Source organism: Neodiprion lecontei, chromosome 5 (assembly GCF_021901455.1).
Source record: "Neodiprion lecontei isolate iyNeoLeco1 chromosome 5, iyNeoLeco1.1, whole genome shotgun sequence".
Lineage (NCBI taxonomy): Eukaryota > Metazoa > Arthropoda > Insecta > Hymenoptera > Diprionidae > Neodiprion > Neodiprion lecontei.
Window position 1 is genome coordinate 985,806 of NC_060264.1, and position 19,708 is coordinate 1,005,513.

A 19,708-nucleotide genomic window follows, 5' to 3' on the forward strand; every position below is an offset into this window, starting at 1 on the left:
GCTAGCATTCTCCGTCTATCTTCAGTTGAACGTAGTCGTTGACGGAGGAATTTACTGTAAAAGTTGACGGTACGGTTCAAGTTTGGTAAGACGGCGCAGTAGTCACTTAGAATGACGAATCAAAATTTCGTTCGTGTAGTTACGGACGAAGATGGAATCACCTGTTCTACTTTTGTCCAGACTGCAGGGTTGCGATAACTCGATATCGAGAAGGCAGTGGGTGAATCGGCGGCCGAGGAGCGAAGAAAGAACGAGAAATCATTCCTGTATGGTTGGTTGTTCATCTTGTGCGTGCGTCAGGGCTAGAGACCCCAATCCTAGTGACGAATAGTCTTTGTCTTAACGTGAAGCAGGTAAATCGAAATACAATCGTGCACGTTGTCGATCGAGGAAAGAAATCAACGCGGCGAACGAGGGAAAGGGCTGGAAGAGGGAAGAGCGAAGAGAGGGTGGTGCGGAAGGACGTCGTAGAGAGGAGAGGAGAGGAGACGTGTTGCGCGTGAAGCGTAGGGCTTATCAGTGCAAGCGGACGAGGAAAACAATCGACAGATATATAAAACTGCTTCCTTGAAGTCCGATGTCTAGTGCTGAGGTGGTGGAGAGCTCCGTTGACCCCCCAGCCAAGAAGCGACGCGTTGCTGCTGCGACTACGGGAGGAGCCGAGAACCCCACGGCGATCGTAGAGATGGCGAAAAATGGCTCGACTTCCCGCGCACCGGCCGAAATCGACGAGGGACTTTACTCCCGTCAGCTGTACGTCCTCGGGCACGATGCCATGCGCCGAATGGCGTCTTCGGACGTTCTGATATCGGGCCTCGGCGGCCTGGGTGTAGAAATTGCGAAGAATGTTATCCTCGGCGGCGTAAAGTCCGTGACCTTGCACGACGACACCGTCTGTCAAATAACCGACCTCGGCTCTCAGTTTTACCTGACCGAGTCTGACGTTGGAAAGAATCGCGCCGAGGCTTGCAGCTACCATTTATCCGAGCTGAATAATTACGTCCCGACTCGTCACTATGCCGGCCCCTTGTCCAAGGAATATATTAAAAATTTCAAGGTCATTGTCCTCACAAACACATCACTTTCCGAGCAACTACGCATATCTGAAATAACCCACGCCAATAATATCGCTCTGATCATCGCCGAGACTCGTGGTCTGTTCTCCCAAGTCTTCTGCGACTTCGGCCCTTCTTTCACCGTCGTAGATACCAACGGTGAACCTCCGATCAGCGCCATGGTAGCCAGTATATCCAGGGACGTCGAGGGTATTGTGACCTGCCTCGACGACAGCAGGCACGGCATGGAGGATGGAGATTACGTCACCTTTTCCGAAATCCAAGGCACCACGGAGCTCAACGGCTGTGAACCCAAGAAGATCAAGGTGCTCGGCCCGTACACGTTCAGCATCGGAGATACCACAAAGTACTCGGAGTACATTAGAGGCGGTATTGTGACTCAGGTGAAAATGCCAAAAACATTGGAATTCAAGCCACTCAAAGTGGCTCTGAAGGAGCCGGAGTTCCTCATCACTGATTTTGGCAAGTTTGACTATCCGGAACAACTGCATCTTGCCTTTACCACACTGCACAAATACATTGAGACTAAAGGACGCCTTCCTCGCCCTTGGAATCAAGAAGATGCCCAGGAATTTGTAGCTGTTGCTAAATCGGTGAAGGAAGATGGTGGAAACGACATTGAGATTAACGTTGAGCTGCTAGAAACTTTTGCCAAAGTTTCCGCCGGAGATTTGAATCCCATGAATGCAACGATCGGAGGTGTAGTTGCTCAAGAAGTCATGAAAGCTTGCTCCGGAAAGTTTTCCCCAATTTTCCAGTGGCTCTACTTCGACGCCATCGAATGCCTGCCCGCTGATAAGTCGGAATTATCAGAGGAGGATGCCTGTCCAACCGGGACTCGTTACGATTCTCAAGTTGCCGTGTTTGGGAGAAAATTCCAATCGAAAATTGGGGCGCTCAAGTACTTTGTCGTTGGAGCTGGCGCAATTGGCTGTGAATTGCTAAAGAATTTTGCCATGATGGGTGTTGGTGCGGAAAATGGCTGCGTCACCGTGACTGATATGGACTTAATTGAAAAATCCAACTTGAATAGACAATTTTTGTTCAGACCTACGGACGTTCAAAGATCCAAGGCTTCTACCGCTGCACGAGTAATTAAAGGCATGAATCCTAACATGAAGGTGATTGCCCACGAGAATAGAGTTGGACCAGAGACTGAGAAAACTTACAACGACGAGTTCTTTGAAGTACTCGATGGAGTCGCCAATGCCTTGGACAATGTGGATGCCAGAATTTACATGGACCGAAGATGTGTGTATTACCGAAAACCACTGCTTGAATCCGGAACCCTGGGAACCAAGGGAAACACTCAAGTTGTTGTGCCGTTCCTAACGGAGTCTTACAGTTCGTCTCAAGACCCTCCGGAGAAGAGCATCCCAATTTGTACTTTAAAGAATTTTCCGAATGCCATTGAACACACTTTGCAGTGGGCCAGAGACACCTTCGAAGGACTATTCAAACAGGCTGCGGAGAGCGCAGCTCAGCACATCTCCGATCCTCTATTTATCGAGAGGACTCTGAAGCTGCCTGGTGTTCAGCCCTTGGAAGTCCTGGAAGCTGTTAAAACAGCTTTAATAGACGAGAGACCAAGATCTTTTACGGACTGTGTAGCGTGGGCTCGCTGCCACTGGCAAGAACAGTACAGCAACCAAATTAGACAGCTGTTGTTCAACTTCCCCCCTGACCAAGTGACCACCAGCGGTCAACCGTTTTGGTCAGGTCCCAAACGATGCCCGGTACCACTGACATTCGATTTGAATGATCCCTTGCATTTGGACTATATCATTGCCACGGCAAATTTGAAAGCAGCAGTTTATGGGATATCCCCTATCCGCAACCGCCATGAAATTGCAAGCATTGTATCGCAAATCAAAGTACCAGACTTTGTACCCAAGTCAGGTGTGAAAATCGCAGAGACTGATTCTCAGGTTCAGGTTTCCAACGGAAGTGGAAATGTGGATCACGATAGGCTGAACCAGCTGCAAGAAGAGCTGGCAAACGCCGAAGGACTCGACGGACTCGTCATTCACCCACAAGAGTTTGAGAAGGACGATGACACCAACTTCCATATCGACTTCATTGTAGCAGCCTCAAATCTTCGTGCAGCAAACTACAAAATCCCACAGGCGGATAGGCATAAAAGCAAGTTGATTGCTGGGAAAATTATACCTGCTATTGCAACAACAACATCCGTCGTTGCCGGACTCGTATGCCTCGAACTTATCAAGCTAGCCCGAGGTGTTACAGACCTATCGATATACAAGAACGGATTCGTCAATCTTGCTCTACCTTTCTTTGGATTTTCCGAGCCGATTGCTGCTCCAAAATTGAAGTATTACGATACGGAATGGACTTTGTGGGACCGCTTTGAAGTAAAGGGAGAATTAACTCTGAAAGAATTCTTGGATTACTTCAAAGAAAAGCATAATCTTGAGGTCACAATGTTATCACAGGGAGTTTGTATGCTCTATTCATTTTTCATGGCAAAAGCAAAGTGCCAAGAGAGAATGGGCTTGCCTATGTCGGAGGTAGTCAAAAAGGTTTCTAAGAAGAAACTCGAGCCTCATGTACGTGCTTTGGTTTTTGAACTCTGCTGCAACGATAGTGATGGCAACGACGTTGAGGTTCCCTACGTACGTTACACACTGCCCTGACTCAGCGACTATACTTCATAATATAGGAAATATCTACTTAACTGATTAGTTGTAGTGATTTCTACAAATTTCTATTTTAAAATACGATACAGGAAAAATATTATTAACCGTTTGACCCCACACATATTTCTCCCACGGATTGTAATGCAAATTTCATTTTGTTTGGCCTCCGCTTTCTCGCGTAATCCTTATTAGCTATTGCTAGTTGCAGGAATTCTCTCATGATTTCTTACCAGTGTCAAACGAAAAGAATTAGAGTAAAAGGAACGTAAAATTTCGTAGTGCTTAACAAATTACTGAATCTGTGAAATCAGAAATTAACAACAATAAAAACTTTTTAGTTAACTTTTTTGCCAAAACATGTGATTTGTGGGTAAGAAAACTTGGAGGATGTTTCACACACTGTATTTGTCGAGTGCAAATTGATAAATTAGGTTTAAAGAAAGATGTTTGGTACAGAAAAATGTTAGCGAATTACACGAAAGATACATGTCGAATAATATTGAATAGCTGAATTGCAAACTGTATCTTGCCATCATCGTTTGTCACTGATGGTTGTGGCCAATAGTGTAAGATGATTGTAGTAGTTTTTATAGAATTCAATTGATTCTTTTGCTGTGAAATCGCCGTCATCATATCTCTATCTTATTTTAAAAAGTTATGAGCGATAAAATACTAACGATTTAATTTATCCGCTTCATAAAATCTTTTTCAAAAACAATGAATAATAATTAATATTGGCTTCAAGACTGTTTGTTGTTACGAGATATACTGCATTTAAATTTGTAAAATATCTTTCTGAGAAGTTTCGAGAATGGGAAAAGAGGAGAAAAATAATCAACTTCTTTTAGACCATATAATAGTGGAAAAATACAAAAAAATAAAATATTGCGAAGTAAAAATGAAAAAAAATAAATAAAAAAAAACCAAGTAATGGAAAATATTTTGTTTATTCTAGGATAACGCGGATATTTATTGTATTATTTGATCCATGATAAATAAATAGATGTGTTTGGATTTCACGAAAATACGAAATATAAGTATGAAAATAACGTGCAATTTCTGTTTTGTTATGTTCTTCAACTCCCTTATCATTTATTCGAACAATCGTCTGGTGAAGAATATGCGCAAGACTGCTGGGATTATAACTTATGACTCATAAGACGATTGCGATTAAAAGAAAAACCTGCCTCAGATGACTTATACCTATGTAGTCATAAGTATGTAGTGATTAACTCGTAGCTAGAAATATGTGTATTATATATTTTCGAGGTAGGGGGATGCCGATTGTGACGTCACGGCGTTGATTCAAGCCTCCAAGCTGAAGACGGAATCGTAAAAATACTTTGACGATTAATAAGTTATTTTTGTAAATAATGAATCACATGATTTCTTCGGTTAATATGATTATTATTCACCGATTGTAGCCGAAAACAAAATCAAAAATTGGCTTATCGGAAGTCAAGGTTAGGATCAGTGTTGACAAGCATCAACAGTGGTTCCATGGTTGGGTAGTTGAGGTTAGGTATTAAAAACGGCGCGAAAATGGCGCAAAAGTCTATCACGTGAGTTGATAATGCATATGTTTCATTAATAACACGCCAGAAAATGGTGTGAATAAACGAATGATTACCGATTCATTATAATATGTACTCTGGTCGATGATATTTTTTGATTTCAGTTCATTTTTCACGAAACGTGTGCCGAAAATTGATACGAATGATCTGGAGTCAGAGCTAAGGTATGCTTTTGTACTACCAACAATGTAAAAATCCTCCTAAATTGAATATATTTAGATATAATTAAGAATATGCTCAAGTTTAACGTGATTTTCACGCTGTTTAAATCTCGTACCATTATCCTCGAGCAACCGGTTATCTCGTTAACACGACTGCTAGATAGTAACGGTGTATCGTGTTCTTCATTCAATTGGTTACATATCGGTAATAGTTTGTCCAAGAAGAAAGATGACGACGACAGTCCTTCAGTTGCTAAAAGGAAACGAGTGGACAGTTCTAATGGCACTGAATCTATAAGGTAATATGACAGTAAATGAATTACGATTATTATCCGAGCTACACTGTTTCAAAAATTGTTCATGGACTGAAAATTGTTTACTTAATCTTTTCGCAGCCCGCCACCTGCGAAAAAAATCAGTACTAGTGTCAACGATGCACCATCTACCTCATCGTCACAAAAATCTCCTGGATCAATTCAGCGTAGACAAATAGGTACGATATGTATAGATGTGTTTATGACTTTAAGTATCCTCTCTTTCTTCTAGTCAACTTTACTAGACTTTGTAGTTTTGTTTTGGAGTGATTCGATTCAATTTTACTTTCTACATCCCAATGTGAAATTCCTTGAATTACAGCTCCAGTTAATTTCAAAGGTAATACACTGCATCCAGAAATAGTAAAGAAACTAGAAGAGAGCAGAGTAAAAATTCAAACTCAATCATCTTCAAATGTGAAGATTAAAGATGGTCAAAAGAAAAATCCACTTTCACTCGCATATTTAGGAAAAGAAAATGAGAACAAATCTGTTGTCAAAGATGAGGATGTCAAGAAAACTACACCCAAGAGAACCACGACAAAAAATGATAATCGTAATTCTAAAAACAAAATTAATCAGAGCGCCAAAAAACGAGCGAGAATAATCCCTCAGGATGATTCTAGTGACGACGACGTTCACTTGGCAGTAAGTTTTCAATATTCACTAGTGAGCCATGTTGTACAAATATTCAGACATACTTCTGTGATTATATATCAATTTGTTTGTCGTTACTCAGCTCCCAGATAGTCCAATTAAACCAGATGCTAAAGCATTTCTGAAAAGTCCTGTTAAAAAAGAGATGGAATCAGAGGATGATATATCTCCAAAAAGTAAGCACGCCTCGGAAGAGGAAGAAGCAGAAAGTCCTAAGAAAGCAAAAGTGGAAAAGCCAAAAGCTTCGCCAGCGACTAAAAAGTCTCCGAAAAATGTTCATAGTTTCTTTGGTATGGTACACATTAATATTGTAGTTTCAAAGTTCTCAGTCTCATTGTTTTACCATTTCGTTTCTTAATATCCGTGAATTTCTCTACTTCGTAGCGGTAAAACAGAAGAACGGTTCAAAACCTGAAGAGAAGAAAACTAGTAATGGTAGCGCCAAAACACAGACTTATTCGTATAACCCAGGTGCGTCAAAATATCACCCGATCAACGACGCTAGTTGGAAACAGAATGAAAAGTATGATATTATTTTACACGAACTCTCAGCATCTTTTTATCCAGCTACTAAACTCAATCAAATTTCTGTTCCTCTACAGAGTACCGTACATCGCATTGGCTCGCACTTTGGAAATTATTGAAAGCACTAGTGCGAGGCTGAAAATGATTGAATTTCTCTCAAATTATTTGCGATCCGTCATTGTTCTCAGCCCTGATGATTTCCTAGCCAGTGTTTATCTTTGTTTGAATCAACTGGGCCCAGCCTACGAAGGTGAAGAGAATTTTCGACCTTCTTAGTAGTGTAGAATCCAATGACAGCATTGAACATATATCTATACTCGTTATCATAAAATAGGCATGGAGTTGGGAATAGCCGAGACCACACTTATGAGAGCAATTGCACAGTGTACCGGCAGAACTGTTGCACAGATTAAATCTGACGTCCAAGAAGTCGGAGACTTGGGAATAGTAGCTGAAGAAAGTCGCTCTAATCAGCGAATGATGTTTCAGCCGGCACCTCTGACTGTTTCTGGTGTGTTTAATAAATTGAAAGAAATCTCACAGATGACAGGACAAGCCGTAAGTATACTGACATTATTTTTCAGTAATAAATATGTGCAATCGGCGTTTTTAAGGCAAGTAATCTTTGCTCCACAGTCCATGACCAAAAAGGTTGACAAGATTCAATCTCTGTTTGTCGCATGTCGTTTTTCTGAGGCAAGATACTTTATACGTTCTTTATCTGGAAAATTGAGAATAGGTCTGGCTGAGCAGTCTATCTTGCAGGTAAAAAATTCAAAATATAATTCTTTTATCTTGGTTTTTTTTTTTTCATTCTGAAAAGTTGCTTGTACATTGTGAATGAAATTTGCAGGCAATAGCTTTGGCCTGTGCCACAACTCCACCTGGTCAGGATTATCCTCCAAAGATTTTGGATGCTAGTGAAAAAAGATCTGCCGAGTCATTCAAACAGGATTACGATAAAAAAGCCCTGATACTTAAAACTACGTACTGGTAAGAAAGAAAGATCTTTATTGAATTAACAAATTTATTGATTGTTTGGTATTCTATATATGTATTTTACATCTTTTTTCAGTGAATGTCCGAATTACGATCTCATAATTCCTGTTATACTAAAGGAAGGCATAAATGCCTTACCAGAGCGATGTAAATTAACTCCTGGCATTCCACTTAAGCCTATGCTGGCACACCCAACGAAAGGTGTTCAAGAAGTCTTGACAAGATTCGACGGACTAAAATTTACTTGTGAATGGAAATATGATGGCGAAAGAGCGCAGGTCTGTTGTGCAAAGCCTTATTAATTTTAGTTCATGTAATTTTAATAATGCCAATCAGTTGTATGGAGCAAAATTGTATTTTCGATTAATAATGACAATCTTTTCAGATTCATATTGCTGAGAACAATCACGTGTCAATTTACAGCAGAAATCAAGAAAATAATACCAGTAAATATCCGGACATTATTGCAAGATTGGGCAATACACGTGGGGAAAACGTTAAAAGTTGTGTATTGGATTGCGAAGCTGTTGCTTGGGACAGAGAAAATGAGCAGATTCTGCCATTCCAAGTGTTAATCACGAGGAAACGGAAGGTAATGTAATCCTTGCAATTAATACTTACCGCATGTCGCGTACGAGCCAATACCAATAGTAAAAGGTATATTATAATCACCCCATCCAAACTTGTCTCCCTTGGCCTTGTCGTTAGACAGTCAGTCTACTGTTGTTGCCGTAAGCGCCTTTACAGTCGTCTTTTATTTATTTATATTTTTTTACGTAATTTTTATTTCATTACAGGATGCAAGTGAGGCGAATATCAAAGTACAGGTTTGTGTTTTCATGTTTGATCTGCTCTATTTGAACGGCACATCACTGGTGAAGGAACCCTTCATAAAACGTAGAGAATTGCTGAAAGAAAATTTCAAGGAAGTTAAGGGGGAATGGCAATTCGCAACAAGTCTTGATACAACGACTATGGAAGAGGTCCAAGGCTTTCTAGATGAATCTGTAAAAGGTGAAAGATAACATCTTGACTCTATTTAATCCCAGCAGCTGTTAAACGCTCATTGTGTCATTGTTACTGCTCATCTGCTCTTATAAACCTTGTGACTATCACCTATTTTTCTGTTGATTCCCAAACAGGAAACTGCGAGGGTTTGATGGTAAAAACATTGGAGCAAGATGCAACGTATGAGATAGCTAAAAGATCTCGCAACTGGTTGAAGTTGAAAAAGGATTATTTAGATGGGGTGGGAGATACGCTGGACGTAGTAGTGATCGGAGGTTACATTGGAAAGGGAAAGAGGACTGGTACTTATGGGGGGTTTTTATTGGCTTGTTATGACCAAGAGAATGAAGAGTATCAAAGCATCTGTAAGGTGTGTATCGTGTGTATGCACCCGAGTACTACAAAGTATCGCATCTTTGTCAATTTGCATTAATAAAAACAATCTACAGATTGGAACTGGGTTCAGTGACGAAGATCTTCAAACGCATACAGAATTCTTAAAGAAGCATGTAATCTCGCAGCCTAAATCTTACTACCGATATGATGTTAGCCATGAACCTGACCACTGGTTCGAACCTGTCCAAGTTTGGGAAATAAAATGTGCCGATCTCTCCCTCTCACCTGTACACAGAGCTGCCGCTGGCATTGTGAGTCGAAAATGTTTTTAATCTTTTAGCGAATCTTATTTTTGAATTATTAATTTCACATTACTTATTCATGTTTGTTCAAATAGTTCAGATTTGATAATTTTCTATATTAAAATACTTGCAATGTTAATTATCCCTTGTAGATTGATCCAGAGAAGGGTATATCTCTGCGGTTTCCGCGATTTATAGGTGTACGTAATGACAAAAATTGCGAGGATGCAACATCATCTCAACAAGTTGCTGATTTGTACAATAACCAGGAACATATTAAAAATCAAACGAGTACGACAAAGGTTGCTGAAGAAGATTTTTACTAGGCATTGAATCCATCATGTTAAATTTAAAAATGCTTAGTTACGTACAATTATATAATTACTCGGAAAAATTTTGCAACAATTTTTTCGGTTTATATGAAATACTGTTAACTCATTTTCTTTAAACAAAATTTTTTAAATTCAAATAGAAGACACAGCGCATACTTGACAAAGCCCTGCTAACTTAACTCAATGATTTTATTCTTTCCCGCATTACATCGAATGATTTACTGGCTTCATTTGCACTATTTACACGTCTATAAAACAGTCAGATATTTATTATAGAAATTCACTTTTAAGTGAGATTCTGCCAGTTTATCTATATATTAAATTTTATTAACACTGATTACCCGAGTAAGTTTTGTTTAGTAATACTAAATATTTCATATTCATTGTTTCAAGTTTTTTTTATTAATTATACACATAGATAATTGCATCCTAGAATATTCAACATAAAATTACAGATATCATCTATCCAGGTACAAACGTAGTAAAAAGATGGTCATATGGGGTGTAAAGCGTGTCCAAGTTTAAACGGGCTTCTTCTCTGAGGATTTTTTTGCTCAGATTAAAGAATAGAGGAAGCATGAGCTGGGATCAGATTCAGGTTCTTTACTGTTAAAATATCTTCCACCAACTCATTCAGCTCGCGAATATTTGTGCAAGCTTGTTTTTTTCTAACTTATCTTTCTCTTTAATAGCCGTTTGGAAATTGCTTAATTCTTTGTCAACAACTGTTCGTAGGGCTGGATTCAACTCAGCTGCACGTTCAAGGTCTTCCTTAGCTTCTTTTTCATTCCACACTCCGATATGCGCCTTTCCGCGACGATAAAGTGCCTTCACATTGTCTAGAGAGAAATGAAAAGGGAAAATCAATCGCGGTTTCCTATTGGATATGTGATAGGTAATATAACAAACCTGGCTCAGATTTGAGTACGGTAGTACAGTGTTCAATCACAGCGTAATACTCTTTATTTAACAATTTGCATTGTGCAAAATTAAGGAGAAGTGGCACTTTCATTTTCTGCAATTCGAGCCATTCTTCGTCGTTTGGTTTTTCCCTTGAAGAAATCAGCACAAATATCGAAGCAGGTATGTAATATCGCATACACCAAATAAGTTAAAATATACTTACTTCAACATCAACTGTTCCAGCATACCGATCGCTGTTGCATAAGTATCCGATGCAGCCTTGTAATTTTCCTCCTTGAATTGGGTGTTACCCTTTTCTCTAAGAGTCGGTATACTGTTTAGTTTTTCATCTTCCGTCATCTGCCAAGTTTCCTTTTCATAATCAGATGGCGATACAACATCTAATAATTCTGTAAAACTCGACTATAATATGCATTCCTTTTGAGCATTTGTTCGGATTATTTTGCAAAATAATTTTATCCAATGAAATTCGTGTACCAATCGTAAACTCCAAATCCTGCGGGTTCTTGATAAGATCGTTCAAATCGTCGTATCCAATACCCTCGTTTTGTAACATCACACCGCAGCAGTGATGACTTCGTTTTTCCGAAAGTGGTTTTCCCACCTCTCTCAATGTTTTCGATACAAATGGATATGGCGTGACAAGCTGCAGAAGTGTTTTATAGTAAACAGGATTTGGCATTGCTGAATGATTTGAAATTGGAATCAAGTTATTGGATAAATTTATGCGATTACTTACGCTCTTGTCGACTCTGAATCTGGCAATTTCCTTCAGAGCCATTTTTTGTACAATCACTTCCCAAACTTCAAGTTTGAATTTTTTGCCGAGCACAAGTTCCATAGGCTCGCCCATCACCCTGCTGTCGTCGACAACAGTTTTTTCCTCATTACACCTGGTTGTTTTAAAGTGAAAACGAACCTGTGAAGAAGTACGGACCATCAACTGTTTGTGACACGTTTAAGGACGGATTTTGACTTCTTATTATGAATTTTGTTCAGCAGTACTAACCTTGGTGCCTGGTGAAAAATTCACAAATTTTGTTCCGGTGTGCAAAATGGATTTCTGAATAAATTCCTTGTTTTCCATTGTTACCGCTGTTTAAATGTAAATGCAAATATAATGTTACGTGGTAAAAAAAATTGTATTTTTTTACACGAAGATTTACAATTTGTACATTTTTTTTCACCAGACCTCTTAAAGGATTAGTGGTAAATCAGGTGATTTCTGATACACTTTTATAAATTGTCACAACATAACCTCCAAACAAGCCCGTATCTGACAAGTGTAGAACTGTCGTCTGCTGCTGTCAAATAAGGTTGGAAGAACTGTCTTCGGTCCACGCAGTCGCGTTCATAAACGTGGATATTATAAAATTTGAGGCCTTCTTATGTGCTGAAATCCCTTCTCAGTTACTTTCGGTAACTTTCCAATAAAATAGAGGCTGTTTCTTTGTCAGGATGTCATATAACATGTGTGGGGAGTTGTTTTGAAACTGGCAGCACGATGACGGTTTTCGGAACACGTGACGACATTAATTCCGAGAATTTGATAAGTTAACATCTGCTTATCAGCAGTCAGTATCTTAAATATCGCTGTTCTGTCAGGATCGTGAATTTAATCTCGAGACCGTGCTGGCACGGTTTTTAATAATTGATATACACAAGGATAGAAGGAGAAAACAATAATCTCGTACTTATCGTGGCGTAAGTAAAGCTGTCTGTCTGTTCGCTAGGTAAGTCCCTTTCATCGATAAAATCCTAAATAAATTATAAGCAAATTTTTTTAATACAGACACTGACATTTGACTTACTGGAATCTAATTATTCCAATTCGTTGCATGACTAGCGGAATTTTCTGATTAAGCAGTACATGTTCGCGAAAGAAAAATTAGCAATACATCAACGTGTCTTATTCTTCAACCTCGAACATTCGGACGTCATTCAACCACAGAATTAAATTTCCTGAGCTGTGAATTGCCCACGCATTAGTGACTCGATCGAGGTTAGGAAGTCACCATGAGTGCTGAAAATTCGAAAATAAATGGACACAGGTTAGAAGAAGGTAAAATATGTTAAAAGTGCAGTAATATTGAGTTTTTTTTATTCATAATTAGATTCTACCCGTTTACCGTATCTACACACCCATCGCATTTGCGACTCCTATTTGCGCTCTGAAATTGCATCACTTTTTAATTGGTATTTATTTTCATTGTTAAATAACCAGATATTTTGCACCTGTATTTCCTATTGGCAATAACTACCATTAATGGATATTGCAATAACGAAAATATTCCAATTAGCCGAAATTTTCCTTTTCAGATCCAAAGGATATTCAGATCCCGGTGCCTTGGGGTTACGTTAGTGGTAAGAAAATATGATCATATACATTGTTTTAAACACGTCGTAAAATATCTTATGTAAAAACGGCAGCTTGTTGGATCTTTCCTTTCTTTTCATTCAAAATATATTCATTATCTTGGTAGTCATTGGCACAGAACAGACGCCACCTTGTTAATAGCTATTCTCTAAGCTTTCCGGTGGTAAAAATAGCTTTTATACATCGACCAGTCATGAATAAAGATGAGATAGCCCAGCCAACTTTGTTTTCTGACTAGTTGTTATTTTCCTATAATGGAACTTTGTTCGTGAATCATCATAAAACGAGTCTGGCATCATTTGCAGTGTCAGGAAAATATTGAAATTATGAAACGGCTAATGATACGTTTAGGAAAACTTTGGGGCCCTAAGGATGTGCAGCCGATAGTTGCAATACACGGCTGGCAGGATAATGCCGGTTCTTTTGACACCCTAGTCCCGTTGTTGTTACCGCAAGCAGCGATTCTCTGCATAGATCTTCCGGGGCATGGACATTCTTCTCATCATCACAATGGACAGTTCTACTATGTATTTTGGGAAGGGGTTGTCACCCTTCGTAGAATCGTTAAGCATTACAAGTGGGACAAGGTTAGCCAGCTTCGGAAATCAACAAAAAATCACACCTTCCAATTTTTTTATATTTCAATTCTTTTATTCAAAAGTCAACTAGTGACATTTGAAGAGTTACAGAAAAGTTCGCCATGCCCCATACGAGAGCACAGCTTATCTGCAAAGGATACCGATGAAATGCAGTTTCAAGTAATAGCCGGTGGTTCGCTATCGGCCTAGATTTGGATCTTTCGTATTGCAGTCAATCATTTACTGATTAACCCTATTATCTATTCGTTACCTGCACGCATAATATCTCTGTTGTGATTTGCCAAAATTTGGTGGCCATATTCTAATCAAATTTGTTTCACTGTGCTTAAAATTAATTTTTCCAAAATAAGTAGGTGAATAATGTACGTATTGCTGAAGAGTCTTGTTGCCTGATTTGACATCTCTCCTCTTCTTTCGATGATTTAATCTGTGAATTACCTGCAGGTAAATGGTGGGGCCCTAAAGAGATCCAGCCGATATTGGCGTTGCATGGGCGTCAAGACAATGCAGGAAGTTTTGATACGTTGATGCCTCTTCTCATGCCCAATGATGTTTCTGTGCTCTGTTTGGATATGCCTGGGCATGGTTTGTCTTCCCATTATCCAAAGGGCTACTCATATTACGTTTATTGGGATGGTGTCACATTGCTTCGTAGAATCATTAAATATTTCAAGTGGACCAAGGTTAGCTGCTCATATTTTATTTTTATTTTCTTTTTATTAGTCCTCGGCATGATTTTTAATACTTACTTGAACCATATTGTGTGAAATAATTTTGAATTCATGAAAATGGCCATCAAGTTAATTTAGAACTCTGAGGGTTTCTAGAAATCCTGAATGTTCTGAAAATATTTTGACATTTTAGTTGTATCCCGAAATTTACTATAATTTTTCTCAGTAACATTTACCCGTCAAATTACTTCCTCGAACTCATTTGACTCCTTTCTGTGGCAATCTTGTTACCGCAAAATCGAAATTAATCAAGATTTGTGTTTGATACCATGTGATAGCGTTGGGTTCAGATCACCTCATGTAAATACACGAATAGCTGCTTGAAATTAGTACCCAAAACCTGTCATTGTTTTGCGTTTTTATTCGATAAACGCAATTATTTACAATTCATTTATCTACTGCGGAATCAAACTTAGTTTTTGAAAAGGTATTGCAATCTTGTACCTCAATTCAGTAGTTACTCTAAGCCAGTTCTCCGCACACTTCATCATTTTCTATGAGAGTCATATTTCTAATACAGCCCATCTAGTATCCTCCTTTGTAAATATTTTTCAGACACCCTACGAAAGGCTATTACTTGAAACTGGTGACAATTCGGTTGTTTCAGTGTACTCAAAAATACAAGCATCAAATTCTAACAATTTAATTCTGTTTCAGTTTGTAACTTGAACCAATACTAAAACCAATCTGATCTACTTAATCTCCAAAAATCTTTCCACGTCGTTTTCGTTTATATATTTTTTATTAGTACTCTGACATCACTGATAATTTTCCACACATAGATAAAACTATTGGGACATTCTCTCGGTGGTGCTATATCATTCCTTTACGCCGCAACATATCCAGATGAGGTGGAATTCGTCATAAGTCTTGACATAGCCAGCCCTTGTGTAAGAAATTTAACAAAGATTGCGTCGATGACCGGCAGTAACATCGATAGATATCTTAAGTACGAAAATCTGACGCTGGACAGTATGCCTTGTTACGAACGCGAAGAAATGATTGACATAGTCTTCGATGCATACGAAAACTCGGTCACGAGAGAAAGTGCTGAAATATTGATGAAGAGAGGTATGCAACCAGCAATGGAAAGGGGAAAGTACTACTTCTCGCGTGATGCCAGGCTCAAGGCAAGTATTTTCTTTTCCTGAAATTTATTTCAGCTCCTTGTCTTGTCTTTAATCTATAATCAATACTTTTCATTCATAGGTTGCACTACTGGGTATGATATCCATGGACCTGGCATTAGCCTACGCCGCAAATATTAAGTGCGCGTATCTAAACATTCGTGCAATTCCTGGAATGACGTTCGAAGAGCCGGAAAATTATACCAAAATTCTAGATGTCATAAAGCTGGGCGCTAAGAAATTTGAGTATCACGAAGTTGAGGGAACTCATCATGTGCACCTTAACAATCCTGAAAGAATTTCCGGCATTATTTCGAACTTTATAAAAGGATAATGATAGCTCATCGTAGGTATCACCGCGGTTTTTCGTACGTGGAACGAAAGTAGACAAGTTTTGAAATTATTTTTAAACTTTTTTTTTTCTCACGTCGTTTTTAACCACTTGCTGTGGATCACCTAGAAAAAAATACGTTCCTTAAATTAATTATTTATTGCATTATTTTATTTGTATGAACTGAAACGAGGAAAACGATTTTGTTGTCATTGCCGCTACTTTACAAAACAAGACAAGAGCTTACTTCATTTGTCGTTGATAATTGATAAAACAAGTCTTACCAGACTTACCGTTCCAAAGTATACTATATGTAAACTAGTAAATCATTTTATCCTTTGATCATGGTATTCAACTGCTTCGAGATATTACGTTTACGAATAGCTGAAAGTATTAGAATAAAATAAAATACAGATGACTACTTATTATATGACAAAATTTCTAATAGAAGCCAATGTTCTAGAGCTTATACGGACTTTTTAGATACAAGCAAATCAGACTGCTGCTTTGGGTTTAGAATTGAGCTTTAAACAACTTATTTGGAGGTCGTTTTAAGTTTTGATCTTATAATTCACAATATCAGTCTTTAATTATTTGTTATACCATTTATAATAATCCTCGCGCTATTGAAAAAATATTTCACAATTGCAACATGACATTGAGTACGTAATTCAATTAGATTCGTGATCTCTTTCAAACCAGCTTGAATCAATGAGTTTAAATTATTTATTATATTGTGCTACATCAATATATATAATAAAAAACGAACAATTTAGTACAATATATTAACAAAATAGAGTTATAGATACTGATTTATGACCGGAATTTGTATCCTAAACTTGCAGTACGGATTATCTTAGAACGTAGACTATTGTAATTATTACGGATACGTATAGTTACTGAGTGTTTACGATGTGAAAAATGAGTATAACATCTAATAAATTTTTAGTGAAGGATAAAAAATTTAGAGGTCTACGGTTTCACGAACTGTGTCATGTGTGTTTGCACCCGTTCGCTTCATTACAGTTTACGATTATTAAGTTCTATGCATGAAGTTCTGCGGAATATCATAGTTATAAAAAGCACTCGATAATTTTAGAGAGTCAAAACTTTTTTCTAACTTTGAAATGTTTTAATTCCACAAAAGCATCGTCATCAATGGATCGCAATCTACGAACAATTAGACCATAACATATCATCGAAATTGTATAAATAGAAAGAGATGTGAAGTTTTGTACCGAGGATTTGAATTAGATAGTTTTTTAAGCAACAATGTGAAAAATGATCTATCGGAGGGAACACTTGAAGATACAAACTCGAAACTCGGACGGTTTACGTTTACTCAGTGACAATACGAATATGATAAGGATACTTGCAATAAACCGTAGAATGTGCCAATGCATACGCTACTTTGGTGTAGTTGGAAGAAAGAAAAAAAAGAACATACCGGTTTACGTTCATGAAACCACAAAAAAGATAGGGAATGAATGCCACGAAGTTGCGATAGTGCATTATTATCAGTCTCAAAGAAACCTAGAATATTATTATTGCATTTTTACTATTACTTTTTTTCTACTTCTCTCTGCTAATTTCATAATTGCGCAATTGCCTTCCGAAGTTAACCATCCATTTTTATTTGCATACAATGTATTGAACTAAATATTAATTTCACCGTATATGAACAGCGTTTCGAACGACGAATATATACATGTATATACGCGCGCGTGTGTGTGTGTGTGTGTGTGTGTGTGTGTGTGTGTGTGTGTGTGTGTGTATTCGTACACGTGTGATGTGTCGGTTATACATCGAATTCTCAAATGTATGATAACTTATGGAATTATTTTTACAATAGATTTTGAGCAACCTGTTGATTCAAGTGTTTTTCGGCTACCAGAACGTCTTCTGGTTGGCTAATGAGATATGTTATTGCATGTGTAAAATATTTACCCAGCTGAGGCGCGGTGCTTGTTCCCCGTTATGGAATATATAATTTAGAAACAGAATTGAAAAATTTATTACTTCGAAGATAGGTATCATTCGTTTAAACTTGATCGCGTGTACATCTTACAATAATTTATTACATATTCATTACGACTCTACGATCTTGATTTGAATTAGAAATCTGTCTGTTAATACGGTTCGAATTGTAAACGGTAGAAACACATCGTGTAATAAACATATCTTCTGATTATAATCAGAATAGCCGACCTTAAAAAGTTTTAAAAATTTTATACGAAACATGTTACGTATATGTATATTAACACAATTTGCGCAGAATATTATAACTGAATCGAAATACGCGAACGGTATTCTTCAAAATTAAGAACGAAAATGTCAAGTTTTTCCACGGTCTCGGTGATATTCATCGTCGTTTTTTCTTTTTACATGGTATTCCTCAATCGTATACTGATATAAATTCCTATCAATCGAGAGCGTCGACGGAACGACATGTAAACGTGGGTAATTATTGCCGCGATAGCGTGGCCTAACCGTGGAAACCGTATACGTATATCATTTGGACAGGTGGAAGAGCTTTAGTTAGCTGCCGAAGTCAGTATGAGACGGTGTCTTAGCAACACTTGAAGCAGTTCGCTCCTCCTTGAGGTGATAGCCAGGCCTCTGATCTTGGGAGGTCAGCCTGGAAACGAATCAACATATACAAGGTAAATTGAATTAATTAATGGTTGTATAAATAAATGGAGTCTCACTGATTGTAACAAGCAATTTCAACAAACCTAAGATTATACACTGCGGTGTGACGCAATGTTTCTACTTTCGTAAGCGAAGACGCGAATTGATTAATTTCGAACGAAAGGGAATTGATTGTTGAACGAAATTTGTTGTTTTTTTTTTTTTGTTGTTGTTGTTGATTATTTTTTACTACCCTTGATGCTTTTTTCAAACTGATAACTCGTGAACTACTAGTTAACACGTGGTAATTTTACAGAGTTCGAATCGTTGCGCGCATATTGCATGATTGCATTAATACGGAACACGTAATATACAGGGTTTAAATATTCCAGTATTAAAAGTTCTTTCTTTCTTCTGAACGATAGTTAATAAATTCGGATTTTGCAAAACTATCACGTTAATTTTATCAGCGGTGCCGCATTACGCATGTTCAGTAATATGACGCGATATAAGTTAGAAAGTTTGTACAAACTAATTATTTCAAATTTTATAATGAATCGTGAACGATACACTATTGATTATAGATTGTTACTGATTTCGTACCCTTTTTTTGTATCGTCGAATACTTTTACCTTACACAAACAATTTACCAAACCGTGCTTGTCGTTACAAGTCAGCTGTGACGCCTTGAACTCTGCAACCGGCGATACGTTACAGGCATCATATTGCATGACGGAGGCGCAGAATTTCGATTACCAATCATACTTCAGGCCGACGTGCGATTAAATTTGAAAACTAAATCATTTACCTATTATACTTCTAGATGTCCGTACGACGGAGTAATATATTCTGTTACGTGAATCTAATTCATCGATCCTAACGATCACAAACTTAGATTTGAAAGTTTGTTCGTTCGGCTCGAGTTATTAGGTTAACGTATATTCACTGCAGCTGGTGTAATACACTTATACCAAGTATTTCCGGCCGCCGGATATGAACGTGGATCAGAAATTTCCGACGATTTTATTGTAAGAAGAGAAAAAATTA

General features: G+C 38.0%; 4 protein-coding genes across 12 annotated transcripts; 3 read left to right on the forward strand and 1 right to left on the reverse strand.

Annotated features, from left to right (window-relative positions):
* Positions 1–39: 39 nt before the first annotated feature.
* On the forward strand, positions 40–4,789 carry LOC107226205 (ubiquitin-like modifier-activating enzyme 1). The gene has a single exon (XM_015666940.2). It carries the CDS (start codon positions 578–580, stop codon positions 3,728–3,730), a length of 3,153 nt encoding a protein of 1,050 aa, XP_015522426.1. The 5' UTR covers positions 40–577; the 3' UTR covers positions 3,731–4,789.
* Positions 4,790–4,939: 150 nt separating this feature from the next.
* On the forward strand, positions 4,940–10,278 carry LOC107226312 (DNA ligase 1). Of its 3 annotated transcripts, XM_015667098.2 has the most exons (17): positions 4,944–5,295; positions 5,412–5,471; positions 5,681–5,767; positions 5,864–5,961; positions 6,252–6,430; positions 6,522–6,729; positions 6,824–6,962; positions 7,042–7,214; positions 7,299–7,522; positions 7,601–7,729; positions 7,818–7,957; positions 8,040–8,241; positions 8,349–8,555; positions 8,761–8,977; positions 9,106–9,341; positions 9,421–9,618; positions 9,762–10,278. In XM_015667098.2, the coding sequence occupies exons 1-17, from the start codon at positions 5,276–5,278 to the stop codon at positions 9,933–9,935; spliced, it is 2,691 nt and encodes an 896-aa protein (XP_015522584.2). In that variant the 5' UTR covers positions 4,944–5,275; the 3' UTR covers positions 9,936–10,278. The 3 variants fall into 3 exon arrangements, with proteins under 3 accessions (XP_046598024.1, XP_046598023.1, XP_015522584.2); XM_046742068.1 differs by having other exon boundaries at positions 4,940–5,295; positions 5,412–5,767; positions 6,827–6,962; XM_046742067.1 differs by having other exon boundaries at positions 4,942–5,295; positions 5,412–5,767.
* Positions 10,279–10,324: 46 nt separating this feature from the next.
* Positions 10,325–12,324, reverse strand: LOC107226249 (AH receptor-interacting protein). 3 transcript variants are annotated; one of them, XM_046742070.1, is made up of 7 exons: positions 12,124–12,324; positions 11,875–11,960; positions 11,605–11,784; positions 11,343–11,511; positions 11,068–11,254; positions 10,851–10,993; positions 10,325–10,780 (listed from the first exon to the last, which is right to left on the reverse strand). In XM_046742070.1, the coding sequence occupies exons 2-7, from the start codon at positions 11,950–11,952 to the stop codon at positions 10,575–10,577; spliced, it is 963 nt and encodes a 320-aa protein (XP_046598026.1). In that variant the 5' UTR covers positions 11,953–11,960; positions 12,124–12,324; the 3' UTR covers positions 10,325–10,574. The 3 variants fall into 3 exon arrangements, with proteins under 3 accessions (XP_046598026.1, XP_046598025.1, XP_015522493.1); XM_046742069.1 differs by having other exon boundaries at positions 12,058–12,324; XM_015667007.2 differs by having other exon boundaries at positions 12,041–12,324.
* A 100-nt stretch (positions 12,325–12,424) lies between these two features.
* Positions 12,425–18,187, forward strand: LOC107226238 (probable serine hydrolase). Of its 5 annotated transcripts, none has more exons than XM_015666995.2 (6): positions 12,425–12,598; positions 12,712–12,927; positions 13,185–13,229; positions 13,594–13,829; positions 15,355–15,702; positions 15,782–18,187. In XM_015666995.2, exons 2-6 carry the CDS (start codon positions 12,882–12,884, stop codon positions 16,031–16,033), a joined length of 927 nt encoding a protein of 308 aa, XP_015522481.2. In that variant the 5' UTR covers positions 12,425–12,598; positions 12,712–12,881; the 3' UTR covers positions 16,034–18,187. The 5 variants fall into 5 exon arrangements, with proteins under 5 accessions (XP_015522481.2, XP_015522472.2, XP_046598028.1 ...); XM_015666986.2 differs by lacking the exon at positions 13,594–13,829 and adding an exon at positions 14,286–14,524; XM_046742072.1 differs by lacking the exon at positions 13,594–13,829 and adding an exon at positions 14,286–14,524 and having other exon boundaries at positions 12,733–12,927.
* The last annotated feature ends 1,521 nt before the right edge of the window (positions 18,188–19,708 follow it).

Bases quoted from the DNA above. Each gene is read 5' to 3' on its own strand.
- LOC107226312 (XM_046742067.1), top strand. From the start codon at position 5,541: ATGCTCAAGTTTAACGTGATTTTCACGCTGTTTAAATCTCGTACCATT. The intron at 5,768-5,863 runs GTAATATGACAG...ATCTTTTCGCAG, and splicing joins AATGGCACTGAATCTATAAG to CCCGCCACCTGCGAAAAAAA. The intron at 9,619-9,761 runs GTGAGTCGAAAA...TATCCCTTGTAG, and splicing joins ACAGAGCTGCCGCTGGCATT to ATTGATCCAGAGAAGGGTAT.
- LOC107226249 (XM_046742070.1), bottom strand. From the start codon at position 11,952: ATGGAAAACAAGGAATTTATTCAGAAATCCATTTTGCACACCGGAACA. The intron at 11,785-11,874 runs GTTAGTACTGCT...ACTTCTTCACAG, and splicing joins ATTTTTCACCAGGCACCAAG to GTTCGTTTTCACTTTAAAAC. The intron at 10,781-10,850 runs GTTTGTTATATT...ATTTCTCTCTAG, and splicing joins CGTACTCAAATCTGAGCCAG to ACAATGTGAAGGCACTTTAT.
- LOC107226205 (XM_015666940.2), top strand. From the start codon at position 578: ATGTCTAGTGCTGAGGTGGTGGAGAGCTCCGTTGACCCCCCAGCCAAG.
- LOC107226238 (XM_015666986.2), top strand. From the start codon at position 12,882: ATGAGTGCTGAAAATTCGAAAATAAATGGACACAGGTTAGAAGAAG. The intron at 12,928-13,184 runs GTAAAATATGTT...TTTCCTTTTCAG, and splicing joins TGGACACAGGTTAGAAGAAG to ATCCAAAGGATATTCAGATC. The intron at 13,230-14,285 runs GTAAGAAAATAT...AATTACCTGCAG, and splicing joins GCCTTGGGGTTACGTTAGTG to GTAAATGGTGGGGCCCTAAA.